This window comes from Phoxinus phoxinus (assembly GCF_949152265.1).
Source record: "Phoxinus phoxinus genome assembly, chromosome: 25".
NCBI classification, from domain to species: domain Eukaryota; kingdom Metazoa; phylum Chordata; class Actinopteri; order Cypriniformes; family Leuciscidae; genus Phoxinus; species Phoxinus phoxinus.
The window spans coordinates 22,516,044-22,538,592 of NC_136900.1; the positions used below are offsets into that span (position 1 = coordinate 22,516,044).

Consider the following 22,549-nt stretch of genomic DNA (forward strand, 5'->3'; position numbering starts at 1 on the left):
TATCTTCTTAGCACGTCTGCTGCCTGTGTCTCGGTTTGACAGCCATCTGCCCCTAGAAGACGTTCCGCTGTTCTTCAAGAAAGGTGAGAGCAGTTCCCTCGGTTCGTTGTCTTAGTTTTGTAAATGCCATTTTTATTTGTAGATATTTGTTAGAAGTTGTAAAACGTAGTTTGTGGGATTGATAATGGAGGTGATGGAGAAGGTTGTCACGGGGATTGGTTCTTCTTTTTAATTTGCAATGTTAAGAAGGCATCTGCAAAGATCATACATGTATATGTTCTGTTTAGATTCGTTGTTGTACTGTGGTTTGGATAGTTTTGTAGCTATTGTGCATTTAGACCAGGTTGATTTGTGAATTATTAGTGAAAATATCTTCAAATAGTCGTCACAACATTGTATGATCATTATTGGCGATTTTAACTCGTGTAAAGTTTCTGTTTTTTGATCTCAACTGAAGTCTTTCCTTCTGGAAACACAATGCTAAAAAAAAGAGAAATCGTTTTGAATGGGGATCTGAAGGGAAGCCAGGTTTGATATACTGCCTGCTGATGTCAGTTTACTGCCATTTGAAAGGGAACACCGACATGAGAATGAATTTGAGACTGATCCTTAAGTCTTACTCCACCTGTCAACACTTTCTTATGGTCCTCCTTAACAACAACTGATTTACGATGCTGTCTTCGTATAAACTTTTGCATCTGAAAGACAATGCTGTCATTCACAAAGACCTTCTAGTTATTCTTATTGTGTAATGGTTTGAACTGCCTTAACCATCTGGAAGCTCTGGAACATATTTCTGCATGAAATTAGAAATTAAATGATAAGACAACTGATTAGTCTTGACATTTAAGAGTTCTTAAGTTGCTCTTTTACCAAACCCTCACACAAGGCATTTAGACTATATGATCTATTCTGCCATATGCTTTTGCAAAATGTGTCCTCATTCACCTTATGGCTACTTAGAATAGTCCTTCTTCAAATAGACGTATGAGAACTGACTGTTGTCTTCACAGCTTTCTAAGTATGTCATTGAGGCATTAAGAGTCCATTTAAGTGTACTAAATTAGTCAATCGGTTTGTCATCGGTTAGCCAGTTAGTCCCGTCTGTCTCTCAGAGGAGGAGTATATTAAGAAAGACATTTGAGACAGTTGTTTAGCTGGGAATAAAGGAGAGCTGTGTTGTCATATCTTTGACATCCCAGAGATGCTCTTGAGTATGGGGCTGTGTTTGCAGCTGATGTACTGGCCTTGAGATCATATTGCAGTGACCTCCTAGAGAAAATCCTCTCGGATCAGTCAAAGAGGCTTGGGGACCATGTGGTGACATTAAGGGTAATGCAAAAAAGCTCACATGATCAGAATGTCTATGGCTGGGTTTCTCAAATCTGGCTCTGGAGGGTCGCTGGCATGCAGAGTTTAGATCAAACCCTGATCAAACTCAATGACCTGTAGTTCTGAAGACATTGATTATCTTGTTCAGGTGTCTTTGATTAAGGCTGGAGATAAACTCTGCTGGGCAGTGGCTCTCCAGGGTCGGATTTGAGGAACCCTGGGGCCTTTCTCAATCTGTGTTCTTGTCTGTACTTGTGTTCTTGTGTTCTTGTGAAACGTCATCTTTTGTGGCCCAAGTACTGTCCCAATACACAAGTTTGCATTTTAGCTAGAACGGTTAAAAATCCCGGAAGTGTTCTTGACACGTCCATTTTACCGAGGATGCATCGGTTGGTAAATTGTGTGAACTTGACGGGAGAAATATCCCAGCATTCATTTCGGATTTCGAGGAAGGAGAGGCAGGTCAATACAGAAAGTCGTTTTTCTACAATTTTGTACGCTATTTCATCACTAAATTCACTTTTGAGAACATTTGATGCGAGAAATCAACTGTGTAGATTTTAAATATTAAAATGTATAATATTGCGGGGGTAATATTGCGCAATACCAGCAAGAACACATCGTCTCAAACTGTCAGCAGCGTTCTGTGTGCTCGTCACCTTGTGAGTTCATTCTTCCAAGAACAACTAGCAAGAGCGTTCTCCCCAAGAACACAAGTCCGTTCTTTGCATTCTTGGTTTTGAGAAACACCCCTGGTCTATGTATTTGGTGTCCACCTGCAGTGGTTACCCGAAAGGTTGTAGGTTCAAACCCTGCTAGAAATTAGCCTTGGGCTTTACTAAATCCTTAACCGGAAGTTGTTGGACAGATATACTTGGTATTGTTGGGGGTTGATGCATTAATGAATTAGTGCTAAATTAAATTTCTCATCACTGCTGCTCCACCATGACAGTAGAAGACAGTTTGTACTAATGCATGCTATAGAGCCCTTTGTGACAATGTTGAAACTAAAGGATGCTTGTGTACCTAGAAGCATTTGTGTTCTCATACTTGCATAAAGTGTATTTTTTGGCCTCTGATGCATTTCTCTTTTCTCTTCCTGTCAAAAAGTTGTAAAGAACACTCTCCAAAATGACTGAGTAAGTATACAATCCATTCATTATTTTGAAGAATATACCAGTGCCTGTAAGGCAGGAGTTCTTTGCCAGGAAACGCAAAAGATAATCCTGCTATAGTAAAGAATGCAAATATTTTATATTTTGAATGGCTAACATTCTATCAATGTAAAAAGAGATTCTTCAAATTCTAATATTACATTTCTTCAAAAAGAATCTAAGGGGCTAATCTAAAGGCTGGAACGCACTACGTGACTTTTGCACAGATGTTTAGCTTGGTTTGCAGTCTTGTGGATGTCCTTATGGATGAAAGTCTACATATATTGGGAAATCAAAGTTGACATATCTAAAAGAAAATCGCATAGTGTATGATGGGAGTGGAAAGATCTGCGCGAGATCTACTGGTGATGCGCAAATTAAAGAACACAGACGCAGCCGGATCATTTTCATAATGTCCAACGCACTCTACCAAGAGTAGCTCAAAGTAGCTTCTGGTTTAAGACATGATTTTTTAGGCGTTAAATAATGGCGCACATATTATTGACTAGCGCAAACTTTAGTAAGTCACCTTGCATGATTCTTTTAAATACTCTCCTCCCAGCGTCTGAAATGGAAACTTCTACAAAGACATATGCAATAAGGTCAGCCGCAAAAATAACCCTGTTGTGTAAACCTAACGTGGTCTTTTCCGCAAATATTTCACTGTGTTTCTTTAGTAAAGTCCTGATGGTAGTTGTTAACGCCAAAAGAGGGTTTGCGTTGGCGGAAGCTGTTAGTAAATCTGGCCCATTGTCATGCATCTCCTAACATGTTTCTGTGTGAGTTTGAACGACTGAGAATTACACACTACCAGACTTTTGTGTATATAATGCCCAGTTTTTCTCGGTAATCATTTACAAAGTCAGCAAGTGTATGATGCCTAGTGTTTAAAGATCTGTTCAGATTTTAAAAGTCATCTAGTGGATTCCAGCCTTAATAATTTTTATTCGAGGCACAGCATCAGAATGCAGGACACATTTTAACATGATACGCCATCATAAAAAAGCAGCAAGATTAGTTGCAACAGTCAAACATGTCTGTCTAATGCATGTTTCGAGAAACAATTAAATAAGGGATTCTGTGTGATTGGATGTTTTGCTGCTGAATTAGTTGCAAAATTTTAAGAATTTATGGATAATGCTTTAGAACAAACGGTAATTAGAAGAGTTGACGAATATCAATGCTGTGCTTCCTTGCAAGGACGGTAAATATTGTGTCTATGTAAACAAAGTACAAATATTACTACAATGGCACAATACAGAGGTGAATATCCTAATGTAAAATATGTCCTTATTTCTCCTCTTTATTAGCAAACGAATGTCTAGTAGTAAAAAACACAGCCTGAAGGTAAGAGCTCCTGTTTTATTAGTTGAACTAAACCAACATCAAAAAAGTTCCATTAAAAAATTAAAGTATACTAGGATTCTCAATGAATCACATTTTCTTGTAGAGCGCGATGCTCCTGGTTGCAAAAGACTTACTGGAAGCAGAGAACATCGAGAAGAAGGAGGAGAGGAAGAGATACATGGAAGAACATTGTCCTCCGTTTTCATGTCCAAGCTCCAAAGAAGAACTACAGGTCCAATCCGGTTATTATTACTTCTAGAAGGTTTTTGGGAAGTTCAAGGCTTTAGCGTGCATTTTATTCTGTCAACAGGAGCTCTGCAAAGAGTTACATGAAAAAATCAATGTTATTGATGAGGAGAGATATATTCTTGAGCACAAAGCCATCATGGTCGTTAATGAGGTAAGATGTTTCTTGTGCATCTCCTTCCAATGTGGTCCATCACCGAGGTGGTCAGCGAGATTATCTGTGTGTTTTAGGTCAAAGACTTAAATATCAAGATCGTTGACCTGAAGGGCAAGTTCAAGAAACCCAAGCTGAGGAAAGTGCGCATGTCTGCTGACCAGATGCTTGGGGCTCTTCTGGGCTCCAAGCACAAGGTCTCCATGGATCTGAGAGCCAATCTGAAACAAGTCAAGAAGGAAGTCAAAGAAGAGGTGACAACAAAAGATGACCACATTTTTATTTTTAGGTGATCAGACAACTTCCAGGTCACTGAAAACCCCTTTTTTTCTTACAGGATAAAGAACTGCGTGATGTTGGAGACTGGCGTAAGAACATTGAGGATAAGGCTGGTATGGGCGGCAGGAAGAAGATGTTTGAAACTGAATCTTGAAGACGATTATGAGTGATCCGCTATGATCATTTCCTGACTTACATCTGAATAAAATGTACTACTTTAAAGGTTCTGTAGGATCATTTTAATTTATAGTCCATAGAAATACCACAGATTGACTGTTTGCCAAAATCATAACTTTTCTAAATAAACACCCTAACTGTAATAATTGTTGCTCTCTGCTTTTTTCTTTTCTTTTCTTTTAAAAAAATTTATTTATCACTGTAATCTTGAATTTGTTTAAGTAACACGGAATCAAAACACTTTTTACTTTTTATTAGACAAAAGACTTTCTATGTCTTAATGCAAATTAAACATCTGTGAATGTTGTTAAAAAGAAAATTGTATTTACTAAATTTAAACGCCACCTCAGTTTCAGTTGACCAAGCCCTCATATTTTTCCATCATCAAACCACCTGATACCAGTTTTACTGGTATTTATCTATATCTCATAAAGTCCCACCCAACATTTTTTTTTACGGAAGTAAAAGGGGTAGCAATAAGGTTTAATTTTGACTTTACACACAGCACTGTTTCTAAACTAATTCAATATAACTAACTCTGATTCTAAACCAACTGCTGCTTGTTGTTTTATTATCAAGGTAAGATTCCTTCCTTTTTAAATAAATAAATACAAAGTTCTGTCATGAAACTCTAGATGGCACAGGCTGATCGGTCCTTAACTCAATCTGCAATCACATCATTCTCTATAAGGCACAGCTGATTGGTTCCTGCTGTATCAGTAGCCAATGAGCTTGCATACTCAACTTTCAAATACTTGGTTAGCATATGCCTTAACAGTGCAGCGTGCTTTCGGAGACCATGCACCTTCCCCAGCTCCACCTGCATAGATATGCTACAGGTCATTTATGTACGTTATATTGTAAACCAGCAACATGTCTTACTTGCTCACATCATCGTGTCGTGTGTGTATTGGCAAGTCCCGTACTTACTCTGCAGTAGCAGCAACAACCTACAGCATCAGCAATAACAGCAGCGTAGCAGATCTTTTCCGCCAATACCAAACACATTAACATTGTCATACACATTATCATGCCAAACACTCAGAGAGTTGTCATGACAGAACTTTTTTTGTCTCTAAAAGGTTAATATCAAGTGTGAGGGTAAAATATAATGATTATATTTTATAATTCTTGCAGAATGATGTCCCGTATATGTCTTGATGGATCATCGGGTGAGTAATGTCAAGACCCACACAAAGCATTTTTAATGTAATAAGTGAAAGTAGGCATTACTGAGGTGAAAATTCTATAAAATTCTATTCATTCTAAATAAAATAAAAAGAATGTCTTTAAAGGTTAGGTATTTTTAAGAAGGGGACAATTTGTGGTGTGAATTTCATATGTGTGCTGCTCTGATCCACTAGTCTTAGCAACCCAGCAGTTCCTTAAAGAGAAATCTGAGGTTTTGCTGAGCCATCAAAGAATGCCATTATAAACCCTCATTGCCTGTCATGTCAACAGCACGTGTGAATCCAGCCGCCTTTGGGTGAGCACCGTTGACTCCCCTGAATCATACCTTGGATCTTACCTAGGATTTAACATGCTCCTTCTATACTGGACCTGCTTTCTGGATGCCGCTATTAATCTATTTAACACTGTATTGAGAAGAGCAAAAATTCACCATGAAATCTGAGCAGGATTATTTATGAACTGCCAAGTGGTGTTTGTCTACTGGAGTAATAAAGTACGGTAGGCCCGTGATGATACAAATACTAATTCTGCGATAATAAAAGTCCTTTATTATTGCCTTTGTAAAAGTCATGCAAATGTGTGTTTGTTTTTAGATTTTACTGGATGTGATTGTGCACTTAATGACATTACTTAACATGCTACTGTAGGAATTACTTTTAGTCAATTCTAAAATGATTTTTAATAAGTATGAATTATGAATGCAATGAAGCTAATCTATTATAAGAATAAACGTGTGTCTTGGTTTCAGTGCAGTGTTGCTCGATGACCTATGAAGTGATGATTTGACACTTAGAAATCAAATCATCCTGTGAGGAGCCTATTTGGAATATGATTTCCTAAAAAATTATATACGCTACCATAAAGTTTTTAACAAAATGTACAAAAACAACTGTCAACTGTTGTCAACTGATTGTTTCAGTTGGCCTGCACTATTATGTGTTTTTGTCCAGGATCTTAAGCCATGTACGACTAAACCATGCGTTACAATATGTTTCAACATATTTATTATGACACTGATATGAAGACTAAATTATTTTTGTTTTTCAACCATACCATAATACAGTACATATTAGAAATACAAATCCTCTAGTTTTCCTGAAATTTTATATCTTTGGTGTTCTTTATGGTGGTTATTGATATATTACTTTTTAAAATGGTATTTAAATTATTATGTCAATATCGATTTCAATGCAGCATTGGTTACAAGTCACGGGAAACGAAGGACGCATTTGAAGGAGCCTTCGAAATTGGGACAGCCTTAGTCACGCCGCAGTGACACAATGGATGCAGCCTTTGAATTGGGACTCAATCTGGAAAGTGGAAAACAAAAATATCAGTGCAAATATCAACTAAACTCCTACCTTACGCTTGTGGCATTGGTTTGGGTGTTTTAAAACTAACCCTTTTCCCCGGTTACACAGACAAGGCTTTATGTTTGAGTTGTTTTAACTGAAAGCAGTTACTTTTGTATCAAGATGCACATCAGTTATATTTTTCTAAGGCACATTTAAAAAAAGCTAAGTGCCCTATTTGAACTAAGGCCTATTTGAATCTTGGCTTAATCTAAGCCCTGTCTGGGAAACTAGGCCTTGATTATTATTATTTTTTTTTTTAACATAACCTTTGATTCTTCTTATCAAGGATTAATGATGAACATAATCAGGAAGAGAGCTGGATGGAGAGTTGCAGAAGTCTCTAGCGATATCTACTGGTCATGGTGGGAACTGCAGGTAATCTGCATCTTCAAACCATAACTAGATTTACATGACCATGTGTTATGCATAATTGTACATAACATGCACAATATAACTGTACATAACATGCAATTGATAAAACAGGATACTGACTATTATTTCTTGTAATCAATTTGATACTGTAGCCTATGTGAAATGTGTCAATTTTAGTATTCCCATTGTTGCATAATGCATACCTCATTACATTACCTGTTTAATTAAGTCAGTGGAGTCAATTACCTGTTTAAATCAGTGAAGTAGATACTGAATGGTTATTTAACTTTTTTATTCCAACTAAGCATGTGTACAAAATTTGGTTTGGTAAACAGGGGGTTGATGTTACTTTCGGTTTATGTATCACACTGTAAATGGAAAGTAATGTTGAGTATGCTGTTCCAAACATTGCCAGTGTGATAAAGTGTGAGCAAAGTCTAAAGTTGTTACCAAAGAGTGCTAAAGAGTTACCAAAAAAACAAAAGCCTCGATCGAAATATATATATATTTTTTAACAAAAGTATATTACATTTTGCTGATTCGACACTTTTGGTTCTGGTGTAAATGAATAATTGGCAGCAAATTTCACCATTATTATTATTTCACTTGTTGATTTGACACTTTTGGCTGTGGACAATTGTCTTGGACGTTATACTGCCATCTGCTGATATGGATGCAGTTTTAGTCTCGTGTAGCCAGACCTTCAGACTGATGGCTCCATTAGCCAAGGACCACCCAAGAGACCACCACACTGACTTGTAAAGCAACCAATCCCAGTTTGTTTTGTTCAGCGTCATGTTTAGGGGCGTGAAAATGTAAAGTCAATGTCCCTACATTAACAGACTGGCATGTAAACCTCATGGACATCTTTTAAAGAGTCTATACCACAAACTTGACATACTTCACATACTTTTGATAATCCAGCATTTAGTTGATCCTGATAAGCGCTCATTGTCACAGTTGTAAACATGACGGCTTTCTTCTTCATGAAGTGGTTTGGCCTTTGGCAATGGCCAGATTGAGACATTGATTTCTCCTGAAAATCCTGTAGAAATAGAATTCAACCAATAAGATGGTGACTTCAAAACTCCCAAAGTGTTTCACATTTTGTGTGCCTTATGCATCAGACATTTGTGCAAGGCAAGGCAAGGCAAGGCCTTGAGTTATCCCATCACAGGCAAATTAATTTATTCTCAACCAAAAGTGTCTGAAAACAGGGGAATTATCAAGATAAAGTGAGTAGTGATCTCAAAATGGCAGCCTCCATGTGAGGGCGACCTTCCTCTTGCAGAATAAAAACAGATACTTACATGAGTGTAGTCTTCATCTCCTGTAATTAAACATCATATTAGACATTAAATATGTACAACTTTTTTTTACGGTTAACAAAGCTATGTGCTGGTCCAAACTAGTCCAAATTAACCACATTTCATCCTCTGTTGAATGTGAAGTTCAGTAAGAAAGAAGTTCTTTCAGTCAGTCACGATTTATGTTACGTCGACGTGCTGACATAATTGGGATCACTTCAGGGAGCCCTATCATCTTCGAGTATATACAGAATGAGCCAAAGCATATTGGCGTGCGAGATTTGCATCTCGCGCGCCGCCCTGCAGTGCGGGTATAAATACGGAAGCGGATGCACGCACCTTTGTCTTTCGCTTCGGAGCTGAGCTGTTCTGTTCTCTCCAGAGTGTGTTCAAGACTAAAAAAAGAATCTGCTTCGTGGGAAGGACCTGAGGATCACCGTGAGGGCTTCTCCGCCGAGTCAACCTTCGTGGGCCCCTCACGCCTCTGCAACACTGCAACCGTGAAGCTGCCGTTGGAGCGCTGGTTCTTCTCATGGCCGTTTCCTTCGGGGCTTCCGGCTGACGATCAAATATCGGAGCATCGGAGGGGGAACTTCAGTCTTCTGGGGATGAAGACTCGGCTGCGTTGCCTCCTGGGAGAGTGGCGTTGCCCGAGACGGACCCAGAGTTGACGGCTATGCTATCCCGGGCTGCAGAAAAGGGTCAGACTCATGTGGAACCTTCTAGGCTGGACTATTGGTTTCTCGGGGCGGCTCACGCTGGTTCTCAGCATCTCGCCCTGTTGCCTTTCTTCCCTGAGGTGCATGAGGAGTTTACTAGGACATGCACGGCACCTTCTTCTGCCCGAAGCCATTCTAGTGGCTCCTCCCTCCTCACCACCCTCGATAGGGAGGCAGTTAAGGGGTACGTGGATATCCCCCCCGGTGAAGCGGGCCATCGCAAAGCAAATGAGACCAGTGTCCGCTGCCTCCTGGCGGGGTAATCAGCGGCTCCCGTCCAAAGCCTGCAAGTTCTTGTCCGGTCTCACGGGCAAGGCTTACAGAGCCTGTGGACAAGCTGCTTCCACCCTCTATGCTATGCCGCTCTTGCAAGTTCACCAGGCCCAGGTGCTCATGGACATGCATGAGGGTGGTTCTGACAAAGAGCTCCCGAAGGAGCTACGTGCGTTGACTGACCTTACTCTCCGAGCGGCGAAGGAGACTGCACATTCGATTGTTTAGGCAATGTCCCCCATGGTTGTCCAGGGGCGCCATCTCTGGCTGGGCTATTCGGCGATACAGTCGAGAGCTTCACCCAACAGTTCTAGGCTGCCTAGAAGCTGATGGAGGCGGACTGCTGCCCGTCTGCTGGCCGCAGATACTCCACCTGCTCGTCGCAGAGGGAGCCCTCCTGCGGCGTCCTCCGCTCCCACCAAGCCTCAGCAGCAGCCTCCAACCAGGCCACAGCGGAGAGCCGGTAGCAGGAAGGCGGCCCAGCCCGTCCAGGCCGTTGCCAAACCAGATGGGAAGCAGAAGTGCAAGCGACCCTGAGACAGGCAACCCGGAGGTCGAAGTTACTGCTCTTCGGGAAATGGTGACCGCACAACTCCCTCCCCCTGAGGAGGGCCGGGCGGATAATCTTTTGTTACCCTTTCTTTTTGTTCCGCCACTGGTCTCTCGGTCAGTGGTACCCAAACTTCAATAAAAGTGCAATTATCAAGAGACGTTATCACACTTGAAAACCAAAAGAGCACATCCTCATCTTAAAAAGTTGTGTAATTGTGCTTTTTCCGTGCTAGAATGCTGTCCCGATAAAGCCTTGATTCTTTCTCTGGCTGGATTATAACATTCATATAGTGTTTGCGTGTGTCTTGACTCTTAGCTGAGTTATTATTCATTAAAGTTAGCTGTATTATTAATACGAATGTAGTACATGATTTAACAGCGGGAGTGACGGCTACATTCATATAATATTTGCGTGTGTCTTGACATTTACAAATAAAGCCACAATAAGCTCATGGTGCGAACTTATCTTGACTCTGTTAACCTCTAGACAGCGCTGAGAGATCCAGAGAGAGCGTGTTTGAATTTGCTGTAATATATTAATACGAATGTAGTACATAATTTAACAGCGGGAGTGACGGCTACATTCATATAGTGTTTGCGTGTGTCTCAACATTTACAAATAAAGCCAAAATAAGCTGATGGTGCAAACTTGTCAATCAACTTGATGAATGATGCAGAGGAAACTCTGACCAATAAGAGGTCAGTCGTACTCGCATGTGACTTGCACAAACACATTTTAGTACACTTTGAAAGGTTGCCTTATGAAAGCGAACAGAACCAAGAAGAAAATGCAACATTGTAACAAACAAAGTCCCTGTTTCGGAACAAAACAAACTATCTATAGATGTTAAATTGCCCTATAGGCTATATCATGTATAATGTTGCATGTACAATTAAATATAGAATTATATTAAATATAACGAATTTATATACACAATTAAATATAATGAAATTAAATATAAAATTAAATGTAGAAAATACCATTTTTTTTATTTATTTGGTTAAGCTAAACAGATAACCAAGTAATTTTAGCTGGTTTAGAAGGAAAAATTGTATAATAGCCAAGCAGATATTCAGCCATTGTTTTAGCAAACTTGGATTCAGGGTTAGGTTAATTTTGGAATGTAACGCCTAATATTCGTGATCCAGTCAGAATCAAATTAAGTCTCAATTATAGAAATGTCACATTAAAGAAGTAAAATGTATACTACCACAGTACACATAGAAAGGTGTTTTTCAAAATAAATGTACAAAATAGTAAGTGTTGGTATTAATGGGTCAAGTGTTGACAAAAAAGATTCAGCCTTTTCTTGAAAATGGCTTAAGACTCAGCAGATTAGGTTGAGATAGGCAGGTCATTCCACCAGCATGGTCCAGTCAAGGGAAAGGACAGTGAAAGTGATTTTGTGCCTCTTTGGGATGGCACCACAAGGCGCCGTTCACTTGCAGAACACAAGCTTTCTACAAGCTTCTAGAGGGCTCTGAAGTGAGCTTAGGTATAGGGGTGCAGAGCCAGTGGTTGTTCTGTAGGCAAACATCAGTGCCTGGAATTTGATGCGAGCGGCTTTTGGCAATCAGTGCAATTTTATGAGGAGAGGTGTGGCGTGTGCTCTCTTCGGCTTGTTAAAGACCACTCTGGCTGCAGCTTTCTGGATCTCTTGCGTAGGTTGGACAGTGCATGCTGGAAGGCCTGCCAAAAGAGCAGTACAATATTCCAGTCTGGATAAAACAAGAGCTTGGACAATGAGTTGTGTAGCATTCTCTGATAGGAAAGGACTGATCCTCCTAATGTTGTATAAGGTAAATCTGCAGGACCAGGCAGTTTTAACACTGTGGTCTGTGAAGTTTAACTGATCATCAACCACAACTGCAAGGTTTCTGGCAGTCCTGGATGGAGTTATGGATGACGAGCCTAGCTGAATGGAGAAGTTGTGATGGAGTGCTGAGTTTGCCGGGACCAAAAGCAGTTCTGTCTAAGCAAGGTTGAGTTGAAGGTTTCTGAAAATAGTCCACTAGCAGTCTTACATTTATTAGTAAGCACTGCTGACTTTGCAACCCAGAGTATCATGTTAGGTCAAAGCATGGGGGGAGCACAATAAAACACAATAAATCAGTTGTTTCTATTGATTAAACACAAGAAACTTAATCATTACAATGCCGAAATGGCACATTGTCTTCTTCCAGAAAACAAAAATCAAGTTTAAACATTTTTTTTTATTAGTTATAGCCAAAATAAATAAATAAATAAATAAACATAAACACAAAAATAAGTGTTATTCTCCAACAGATTTGGCAGATGAGCGACTCCTGGCAGCCCTTATCAGATCATATTCAACAACTGACTTGACCTAATTCTTCTTGTTCGTTTCATTATCCTGACATCTGGAAGTTTGTTTTCTCCAATAGTCTATTTAAAGCAGCGTGATTGGCGGACATTAAAAGTGGATATTTCAAGAGGCTGGCAAACCAACTGGTTAGTCCCTTACCATAAAGAGGGGAGACGAATGATGACGCCAGGTTTATATACCGTCCTTAAGTGTAGTCCTGCTGCTAGTGGTCTTCTTCCTTCAGACATTCTTCTTTCAGGGCTGAGCTGCTGCTTAACTTTCTCATAGAGGTGAGGACAATGTCTACCTTTTCATGATTTGATTCCATTTAGTCTCATCCAAAGATGCTTGACTTGTTTTTGAGGTGTTATTCACTTGGGATTTACTGAACTCATGCTTTGGATTGTACTTTTGGGATGACAAACGCATTTCTGTAAGCAGTTTATAGTGATTTGGAACTAGAAACTAAACTAAATAATACATATTTTATTTTATTGAGTGATTATTTTAGCATTCATTTTTAAATTAATTTGTAATAATAATCATTTTAGAGTATTGTACACAAATTATTTAATCCTAAATTCGTATTAAATATTTAATTTTCTTGCTACTGAATTGTATGCCAGTTGAATATCTTGCAATGCGTGTTGGACTGCCAAAATGAGCATTGGCACAAAAATGACTTTTTAAATGACTGTATGAACATGAATGACTGTTTGGTTAAAAAACATTCTTCAAAATCTTCCTTTATATTCAAAAGAGGAAATAAACTCATACAGGTTTAGAACAACATGAGTGTGAGTAAATAATGACAGAATTTTTGGGTGAACTAACCCTTTAATTCTATAAAAAATTTATTTGCACAAAAAAAAAAAGAAAGAGAAGAAAATAAACCATCCCTTAGATATCTCTGTCGAACCATCCTAAACTTTGAAGGGATCTGTTATGAATATGCAAGACATCTGAATGCAGCAAAGCACGATCTGTGTGATTTATACAGCTGTCTGCAGACAGGTACTGTTGGCATATGCATAGAAGCAGGGAGACTGAGATACTGGATATCAGAGGGGGAAATTCACCCCCCCCCCCCCCCCCCCCCCTCTGGATCACAAGACATTTTTTAATTGCTGGTTTCAAATTATAATGCAGAAAATATAGCCCACTCGATATGACACAATCTATCAATGCGTATATCACAAAAGAACCTTTGAATTAATCAAGATTAAATATTGTATAGCATGAAAGGTAAATATATAAAGTTGTTTCATCTTTCTAAAAATGTCTTTACATTTTTTTTTGCTCTGTTTTGCACTCTCTACAGGGGTGAAGAAAACAGGAGCCCAACATGTCTGAGTGAGTATTTGAATCTTATTTGATTGATTTCATATCAAAGAAATGGGAATCTGTTCTTGTTCAACTGTAATTCTTTCTTTATCCATCACAGCAAAAAGATGTCATCGAGCCGCCGGCACCATCTCAAGGTAGAGTAAATAATGCACAGATGCTTTTGATACTATATATAATATTTTACAATATTTATTGAAGACCTCATGAAATAATATTTGACTTTTGTGACTGATTATAATATAATATAATCACAGCATGGCTATCAGGAATTTTTACTTTCCTTACTCTCTTGCGAATATGGAGCAAGAAAATATATGGCTTTGTCCAATCAAATGCTTTGTAGGATGAGAATGTCCCTCATTCTAATACCATCTACAATAGACCAGCAAGTAGCACATCACATCATGGCATCGAAATTAAAAGTAAAATCTGACCCTTTGAAATGTCCCACCCTCCCTTTTCAGTAGGAAATAAATCTGTGCACATCATGTGATTACACGAGGTCTTTACAATAGTGTAGTTTTTTTCTGACTGCTTTTATGTTTGTCAGTATGTGTGTTGCTGATAAAATCACTGTAATGGTGTTATATGAAATTCAGGGTCTAACAGATGTATTTGCCCTACAGAGTTTGTTGCTTAGCATTGCAAAGACCCTTCAGGAGAAAGAAGCCGCTCAGTTAATTGTAGATAAGGAGAATTACATGGCAGAAAACTGCCCTCCTCTGTCCATGCCCTCATCTACAGCGGAGCTGCAGGTCTGTCATTCACATGTACATCACTTAGATATTTATTTGTTTATGTTTATATTTTACTCAAGTAATATAGCAAGAGATTTCAAATGTTAATTTCCTTTATTTTCTCAGAGAGTAGCCCTCTCTTCCAGTTTTTCCAGTCTTACACCATAGACGCATCTGGAAAACCAATGGAATATATTTTGATTTGACTAGAATGGCATTTGACATATGTTTTTCTTGACATTTATAGTTGTGAATGAACAAATAGGCTCATAATATTGTTTATTAATGCTTAACTTTTGTGACTTTTAATAATATAATATAATACATATAATATAATTATAACAGTTTGTTACAATCTTCTCTTTTGGATATAAGAATGACATTCAAAAACTTCTTGACATTTATGGTTGTGAACAAATATGTTCTTAAAATTGTAGGCTATATGAGTGCTGTCCAGATGTTTAACTGATGTCTCAGTGATGTATATGTGACTAGGGATGATAAAAGTTATATTGCACACTCTTGAAACATTATGATGCAAAAGATGGTTAGAAAAGAGAGCTTGACTCTTTCAATGGTGTCATTCAGGAACTGTGCAAGAAACTTCACCATCAGATCGACACGGTTGATGAGGAGAGATATGACTTGCAGGGCAAAGTGGGCAAGGGAGATAAAGAGGTAACTTATAAACTATAATACTTAAACCTACCTTATGATGATGATGATGAAGATGATGGTGATGTTACTGTTGAGTCTATATATTGAGTTCCTTATCTGCATCGAGAAAGCCTCTGCGTGATTGTATCATGAAGCACGTATGAAATCAGTCCAATGGCGTGCATAGTCAGCTCTAGTAAAAGGGGACTGACAGTGTTCATAAATTTGAATTTATTTAGGCTATGGTTCTTTTTGTGTTGAGATTATAATATGAATATTCACCCTTTCATTCAGACCATGCATTCTTGTCTGGTTGATATTTGGTTGCATTTAATTTTTGAGAAAATTAAATATGTACGTTTCTCTTCGGCGCCCTCTAGGGGGCGACCCTCCGAGTGCAGCAGTTTGGTTGTTCTCTGCTGGTTCGCTGCTTCAGGGCACCAAGATGCCAGCGTTTCCCAACGATCCTCCGAGGAGGGTCGTAGAACAGTCAGTTCGGTTTTTCCCTCCCGGTTCGCTGTTTCTGGGCCCTGAGGTGGCTGTTCGATCAATACAGAGACTGGTCCCCTTAGCAGGTTTTCTGGCAGCGTGGAAACTACTGCCAAATATATATCGTTGGGTCCTGCTCACAATAGAAAAGGGTTACAGAATTCAGTTCGGTTCTCATCCGCCCAGATTTCTAGGAGTCCTCCCTACAGTGGTGGACACCAAGCAGGCTCTGGTTATGGAGCAAGAGGTACAGCCCTGAGATGGGCAACCCAGATTTGTATAGCTGCTCCTCCCCGGAGAAGGGCCGGTCGGATAACTTTTGTTGAATCATTCTGTTCTGCCACATGTGCAAGCGTGGTGTTCGTATCCTCAACTACATCGACGACTGGCTTATCCTCGCCCAGTTGAGAGAGCAGTTGTGTGAACACAGGGACATAGGGCTTCAGGTCAACTGGGAAAAGAGCAAACTCACCCCCGGGCAGAGGATCTTTTTTCTCGGTAGAGAGCTGGACTCGATCAAAATGACAGCGCGCCTCATAGAGGCCCGTGTCCAGTCAGTGTTGAACTGCATGAGCTCGCTCAGACGCAGAACAGCGGCAGCACTGAAACTTTTTCAGAGGCTCCTTGGACATATGGCATTTGCAGCGGCTGTACGCCGCTTGGTTTGCTTCATACGAGGTCGCTCCAACACTGGCTCCACGATAGAGTCCTAAGATGGGTGTGGCAGAGCGGCTTGTGATGGGTCCAAATTACCACGCACTGTCGCCAAACTCTAAGCTTGTGGTCGGAACCTTCGCTTCAACCAGCCGGTAACACCGAAGTCCCCGCTCTAGTGACGGCTTGCTGCGCCACCCCCTTCCACATGGAGCAGATACGTGCTGAGTACCTCCGCACCCCTTCGGTAGTCCGACGTTGTGGAGCGTCTGACGCCAGGCCTAGTGCTCGTATGCTTGTGTAACTTGTGATAGGCTGGGTTCCATATGGGGTGATCCCTGCGCCGATTCTTCGACGACCAGCTCCCTGTGCTGAGGCCGTTTCTTTTCCTTGGCAGAGTCCGTTCTGCCATCACTGTCCAGTGTAGCCTTCCCCTTCTCAGGCTGGAGCCACCCCAGTGACATTCCATATGTTGCACTGCCCCTAACCGGCCAGTCCTCCCTTCAGGCAGGATGTGGCTTCTGCAGCGTCCCTCTCCCCTGGAAAGGCACGCTTTCACATTGTTAAAAAGTTCCACTGTGTGGGGTATAACGGAACAGCAGTTTGAACTCCCTCTACGCTGGCCTTCCGCTCCAGCCAATTGGGGGTCTGAGAGTCTTGCGTAGGACGCTGGTTGTGGCATTAACTGTGGCGTTTTCCATAGGGATCCCAATTACGTTGTCAAGTCGACGTTATGGTACGTTGAACGTGAGCGACTGATAGGGAACGTCTTGGTTACTAATGTAACCCTCGTTCCCTGAAGGACTGAACGGGAGACATAACGTCCTGCCGCCATGGTTGCTGACCATCGCTGTACGGCCGAACAAGTCTCGGCTCCTCGGCGTTAAACAATATGTGACACACCTGTAGCTCGTTATATGCTCGCGCTGCAAGCAGAGCAGCTGATGCAATTATTGCATGCCAATGTACATTGGCTCGTTTTAATACTCTCAAAGTAGATTGGTCTCTCAAGGCTGTCCCAATTGCATTGTCACGTCGACGTTAGTCTCCCGTTCCCTTCTTCAGGGAATGAGGGTTACATTAGTAACCGAGACGTTCTTCGCCCAAGGCCCAGTGTTTGGGGCTTCTTGTCGTCGCGTAACGCTAATGACAGATGCTTCCTTCACAGGTTAGGGGGCGATCATGAGTGGACGCTCGGCGCAAGGTCAGTGGCAGGACCATCTACTTTCTTGGCACATAAATCAGCTAGAAATTATGCCGGTGTTTCAAGCTCTCAAACACTTCGTTCTAGACCTGGGGGGCATCATGTGCTTGTCCGCATGGACAACACATCGGTGGTCTCTTACATCAACCATAAACTGGCTCACCAGATCCTCCTGTGTGCCCAAGGGAATTTGCTCTCTCTAAAGGCAAGGCAAGTCAAGTCAGGGCAGGGGCCGAGGCCCGGGGAGTGGAGACTCCACCCCGAGGTGGTGGAGCTCCTATGAAAAACTTTGGTTGAGAGGAAGTAGACCTGTTCGCAGCTTAAGAGACGACACACTGTCCACTGTGGTTCTCACTCAGTCAGCCAGCTCCTCTGGGGCTGGACGCTATGGTGCAGACATGGCTGAGGTCACTCCCTCGATCGCTCTGCTCCCGGGAGTTCTGAAGAGAGATTCTCAGGCACGGACAGGCAGAGATTCTCACACGGACAGGCACTTGTTACTATGGTGTCGCGGGTATAGTGTTCCGACAGCATCGCGACGCAGCTCGAGTTCCCTTGAAAGGGAATGTTTCGGGTTACGACTGTAACCCTGGTTCCCTGAGGAGGGACGAGACGCTACGTTGCCCTGCCATACTCCCTGCATGCCTGTGAGCGACTTGTTTCAGCCTATCAGACGCTAGTGACTGTTTGTTCCAGGTATGCTTTATAGTTTCCAGGTCGATGACGTCACATGATGTTCTGTCACATCATCGGACTGATTTCATACATGCTTCATGACGCAGTGAAGGTCCATTTTGACTCTAGTCTAATGTGTGTATAGATTGAGGATCTGAAGATCAAGGTGGTCGACCTGATTGGCAAGTTCAAGAAACCTGCGTTGAAGAAAGTGCGCATGTCTGCCGATCAGATGCTCGGGGCTCTTCTGGGCTCCAAACACAAAGTGTCTCTGGATCTGAGAGCCAACCTGAAACAAGTCAAGAAGGAGGTCAAAGAGGAGGTGAGTGAAATATGACGCTGTAACTATTCCTTTATGCTTATAATAGAGAGCAGATGTGAATAGTCACAGTATCTAAAACCATGAAGCCATGAGAGGCCGTGCATTGGTTATTTACCATGGGTAAAACTGGCCTCAAGTCACTCATTGCTTGTAGCATAGGTTAACATATAAATATTTGTATCACTTATCACATAAATAAAAATAATAATATTTATTATTAAAACAAATAAGCCATTAGAAGCTCTTATTAACCGTTAACCATGGCAAAAAATCATGAGCTCTCATGATTTGCTGCTTAAATAAATATGTGTATTGATATTGAAAATGAGTAAGCAGTTAATAATGCATTTTTGTGTGTATTCCTTTGGTTTATTTGTCAAGTAACATTTATTTGTACAAGTCACATTTTATTGTATACAATACAGATTGTTTCAAAGCAGCTTCACATTAATAAACAGTGTTAAAGGAGTAAATTTGGAGTGCTGTCAATACAGAGAACAACGACAAAAATCAGTGTTATCCTCTTTTTAAAATTTGCACCCTGTTCACTTCAATGGGGCAAGTTTTAAACCTGCTTTTAGCCTCTTAACATCCTTGATGGGTCGTTACAAGTGCCCAGCCATGTTGAGTGATTCCTTCAGAGTGAACACGAGTGAATCTGACTGCAGTAGATGTGAAAGATATGAATAAAAATGATGTTATTTCAGCCAGCGCAAATACCTGTATTTACTTCCTGTTTTCGGTCGAAGTCCAAACTAGTCGATTATCGAGTTCACGCGCATAGGTTTAGTTACCTATGATCACGTGCGTGAACTCGACAATTGACTAGTTTGGACTTCGACCGAAAACAGGATTTCATTGTAGATGCTCAGAGTCAGTATGAAAAACTCCTGACTTCTAAGATCATCTAACTGTGTGATGCAATTATGTGTGCTACCAAGGTTACCACACAATTATTTTAACGCGTTAAGGATTTTTTATTAATTGTATGTGTAAACGCATTAACGTTGACAGCCCTGATATATACACAGTACACATGCCTATGTTTAATTGAACTACCATTCCTTCACACTCAATTCCTCTCTCATAATCCAGACTACAGATGTCGGCGACTGGCGTAAGAACGTTGAGGACAAGGCCGGTATGGGCGGCAGGAAGAAGATGTTTGAGGGCGATGCCTAAATTCCTAGATATTTCTTTGTTTAATTATTGCAGGAATTTGTCATTGCTACGCTATCATTTATCTTTTTTTGCCATAGTTTTGTGTCTTTAGCTTTCAGTGCCTCAAATGAGCATTTGTTTCATGCAGTATGTATATGTCCTGAAAGAGAATTGTGTATCATCGCTGAGCCACGACCATTAAATCAATGCTTTTGAGGAAAATCCCTTTTTTGTTTGTTTTATTACGCATGTTTTGGTTCTTTCACTCCTTACACTCTTTGACTAGTGCTTTGTTTTGACTGTAATGAAAAAATACTATAGTGCTGACATTTAATTTGGTCGGTACACAACTTCCATAAGAAATGTGGGTGGCATTTCAACTCGCATTTATGGAGATCTCCTCTTTTGCTGTATGGTGAGTAACTTAATTTTTTTTTTTTTGCTGAAATATCTCTCATTATTTTTCTATGTAACCCTTTATTTGTTCTGTCAGATATGTTATGCATCTTGGTGTGTTAAGAATTGCTTCTGTTTACAACACGTGCATATCCGTCTTGAAGGAAGGGAACCCACTTCCATAAAAAAAAGTGTTTCTGTCTTTCAAGACATGCCTGGCTTTGCTCAGAAAGTCAAGAAAGAGATCAAATCCCTATTCCCCTATGACCAAATTTTGACATCTGCATTGACAGATGATTTAATATTTTAACCAAATTTGTGATGCATTTGAAAGGTGTTTTTACTGCTTGTTTATTCTTTATTTTCAATTTTATAAGCATAAATTGTGAAAAGTAGTTTGTGCATGATATAATTTTTCAGTACCTTTCAGTACCAAAAGTTTGTTCAGACTTGGATTGATTTGTTGGGAAATCAATTAGTTTATTATGTTTTATTTATCATGGGACATTAAATCTGTATTCTTGTGAATATAAAAAACTGCTACTGAAAAATCACTGCGCTATTTGACACACACTTGGTAGAAGAAATATAATGTGTTGATTTGAGATTTGGAAACTCGATTCGTTTTGGCTGTTCGGACTAGATGGTGATACGCCAATGTTTATCTTGCTGTCAAGACCGAATCTTAAAATAAATAAATAGCACTTCAGCTGGCGTGTCTAAAATGACCCTCAGGGATCTCTTTGGTGCTTTAGACAATGATGCTATGGCTTAAATCTGGGATGTTAGCATTGTTCAAATGTAAAGGACTTTACTACATATTTACTCACATTATCACAATGGTTCTCATTGTCAAACTTTTGACCTGGCATTGCAATTTGCATCCTAAAAGTAATCCTGACACAGAAGAAGAATTGAAGAGTTGATTGTTCTGTTTTTAACTAATTATAACAGACTTTTTTGATCCTATCAGGGACATTTAATTTGTAAATATTAAATGCAGTTTAATGTTATTTGACACATTTAAACGATATTTGATATAATATAATATGCGAGTTAGTATATGACAGAATTTCCATCCAATTGGAAATAAATTGATAATTTGGTCATACATTCAAGTTAGGCTCAGCGTTTAAATAAACGGAATTTAAAACCGTGAGAAAGGGGTTTATGTGGAAAAAGTTGATGTCATGATTTGAGTGTTAGATCAGCAGGTTCGTGTTTGTTGAATATAAAATATTAATGTGAAAAAGTGCAGTCTTGTGGTTATTAGTTACTGCTTTACACAATGTATTTGTTTGATCCCAAAATTTCAGAACACCTCAGGAAAAAGATGTCCTGGAGTCGCAAGCATCATCTGAAGGTACAGTATGATTTAAAATGAAGCCTTTTTAGTTTTTTTTTCCTTGATTGGTCAATTTTCCATTGACCATTAATAATGACACCCTGCCTCTCTGTGTCCCAGAGCTTGATGCTTGCTATCGCTAAAGGTTTACTGGAACAGGAAGTGAAGGACATAGAGGTGGAGAGGAAGAGATACATGTCAGAAACATGCCAACCTCTGTCTCTACCTGGATCCATGCAGGCATTACAGGTATTATATAATATCCCATAAATAATAAATAAATATGTGCTTGATACCTTTAGAGGACATTTAATGTAAGTGGATAAAATAAAATAATTTTATATTTGGGATATGATTTCACTTGGTTTGCATTTGCTCAAAAATTATGTACATAAAGTTTGCAACAAAATGTACAAAAAGAAAGGGATAGCATATATATATGCGTATTTGTTATCTGAATGTTTCCCTTGGCCTGCACTATTATGTGTTTTTTGTTCAGGATCTTCAGCCATGTACGACTACACCATGCGTTCAAATACGTTTTAACATATTTACTATGAAACTGACACTGATATAAAGACACTAATTTATTTTAGTTTTTTAAGCATACCATACAAATATAAAAATCCTCTAGTTTTCATGCAATTTATAGTGTTCTTTATGGTGGTTATTAATATATTACTTTTTAAAACTGTATTTCAATGATTATGTCAATATCGATTTCAAATGGCAGTATTGGTTACAAATCATGGGGGTCAAAATAAATCCAAGACAAAC

At 39.8% G+C, this 22,549-nt stretch overlaps 1 protein-coding gene across 5 annotated transcripts; it reads left to right on the plus strand.

Annotated features, from left to right (window-relative positions):
• The first annotated feature begins 6 nt into the window (after window positions 1-6).
• Window positions 7-20,255, plus strand: LOC306993923 (troponin I, fast skeletal muscle-like). Of its 5 annotated transcripts, none has more exons than XR_013796570.1 (11): window positions 7-83; window positions 2,443-2,471; window positions 3,797-3,833; window positions 3,937-4,065; window positions 4,144-4,233; window positions 4,311-4,487; window positions 4,571-5,861; window positions 6,151-6,378; window positions 7,522-7,610; window positions 12,865-13,075; window positions 14,107-14,136. XR_013796570.1 is itself a non-coding variant. In XM_079604137.1 (9 exons), the coding sequence occupies exons 4-9, from the start codon at window positions 14,131-14,133 to the stop codon at window positions 20,050-20,052; spliced, it is 528 nt and encodes a 175-aa protein (XP_079460263.1). In that variant the 5' UTR covers window positions 5,220-5,861; window positions 7,522-7,610; window positions 12,865-13,075; window positions 14,107-14,130; the 3' UTR covers window positions 20,053-20,255. The 5 variants fall into 5 exon arrangements, 1 of the variants encoding a protein (XP_079460263.1); XR_013796571.1 differs by having other exon boundaries at window positions 6,151-6,175; XR_013796569.1 differs by having other exon boundaries at window positions 6,151-7,610.
• The last annotated feature ends 2,294 nt before the right edge of the window (window positions 20,256-22,549 follow it).

What these genes read in the sequence shown, in the direction of transcription:
- LOC306993923 (XM_079604137.1), top strand. An exon ending in CATCTACAGCGGAGCTGCAG is followed by an intron (nt 14,888 to 15,457) that starts GTCTGTCATTCA and finishes GGTGTCATTCAG; the next exon opens with GAACTGTGCAAGAAACTTCA. An exon ending in TGGGCAAGGGAGATAAAGAG is followed by an intron (nt 15,548 to 18,693) that starts GTAACTTATAAA and finishes ATGTGTGTATAG; the next exon opens with ATTGAGGATCTGAAGATCAA.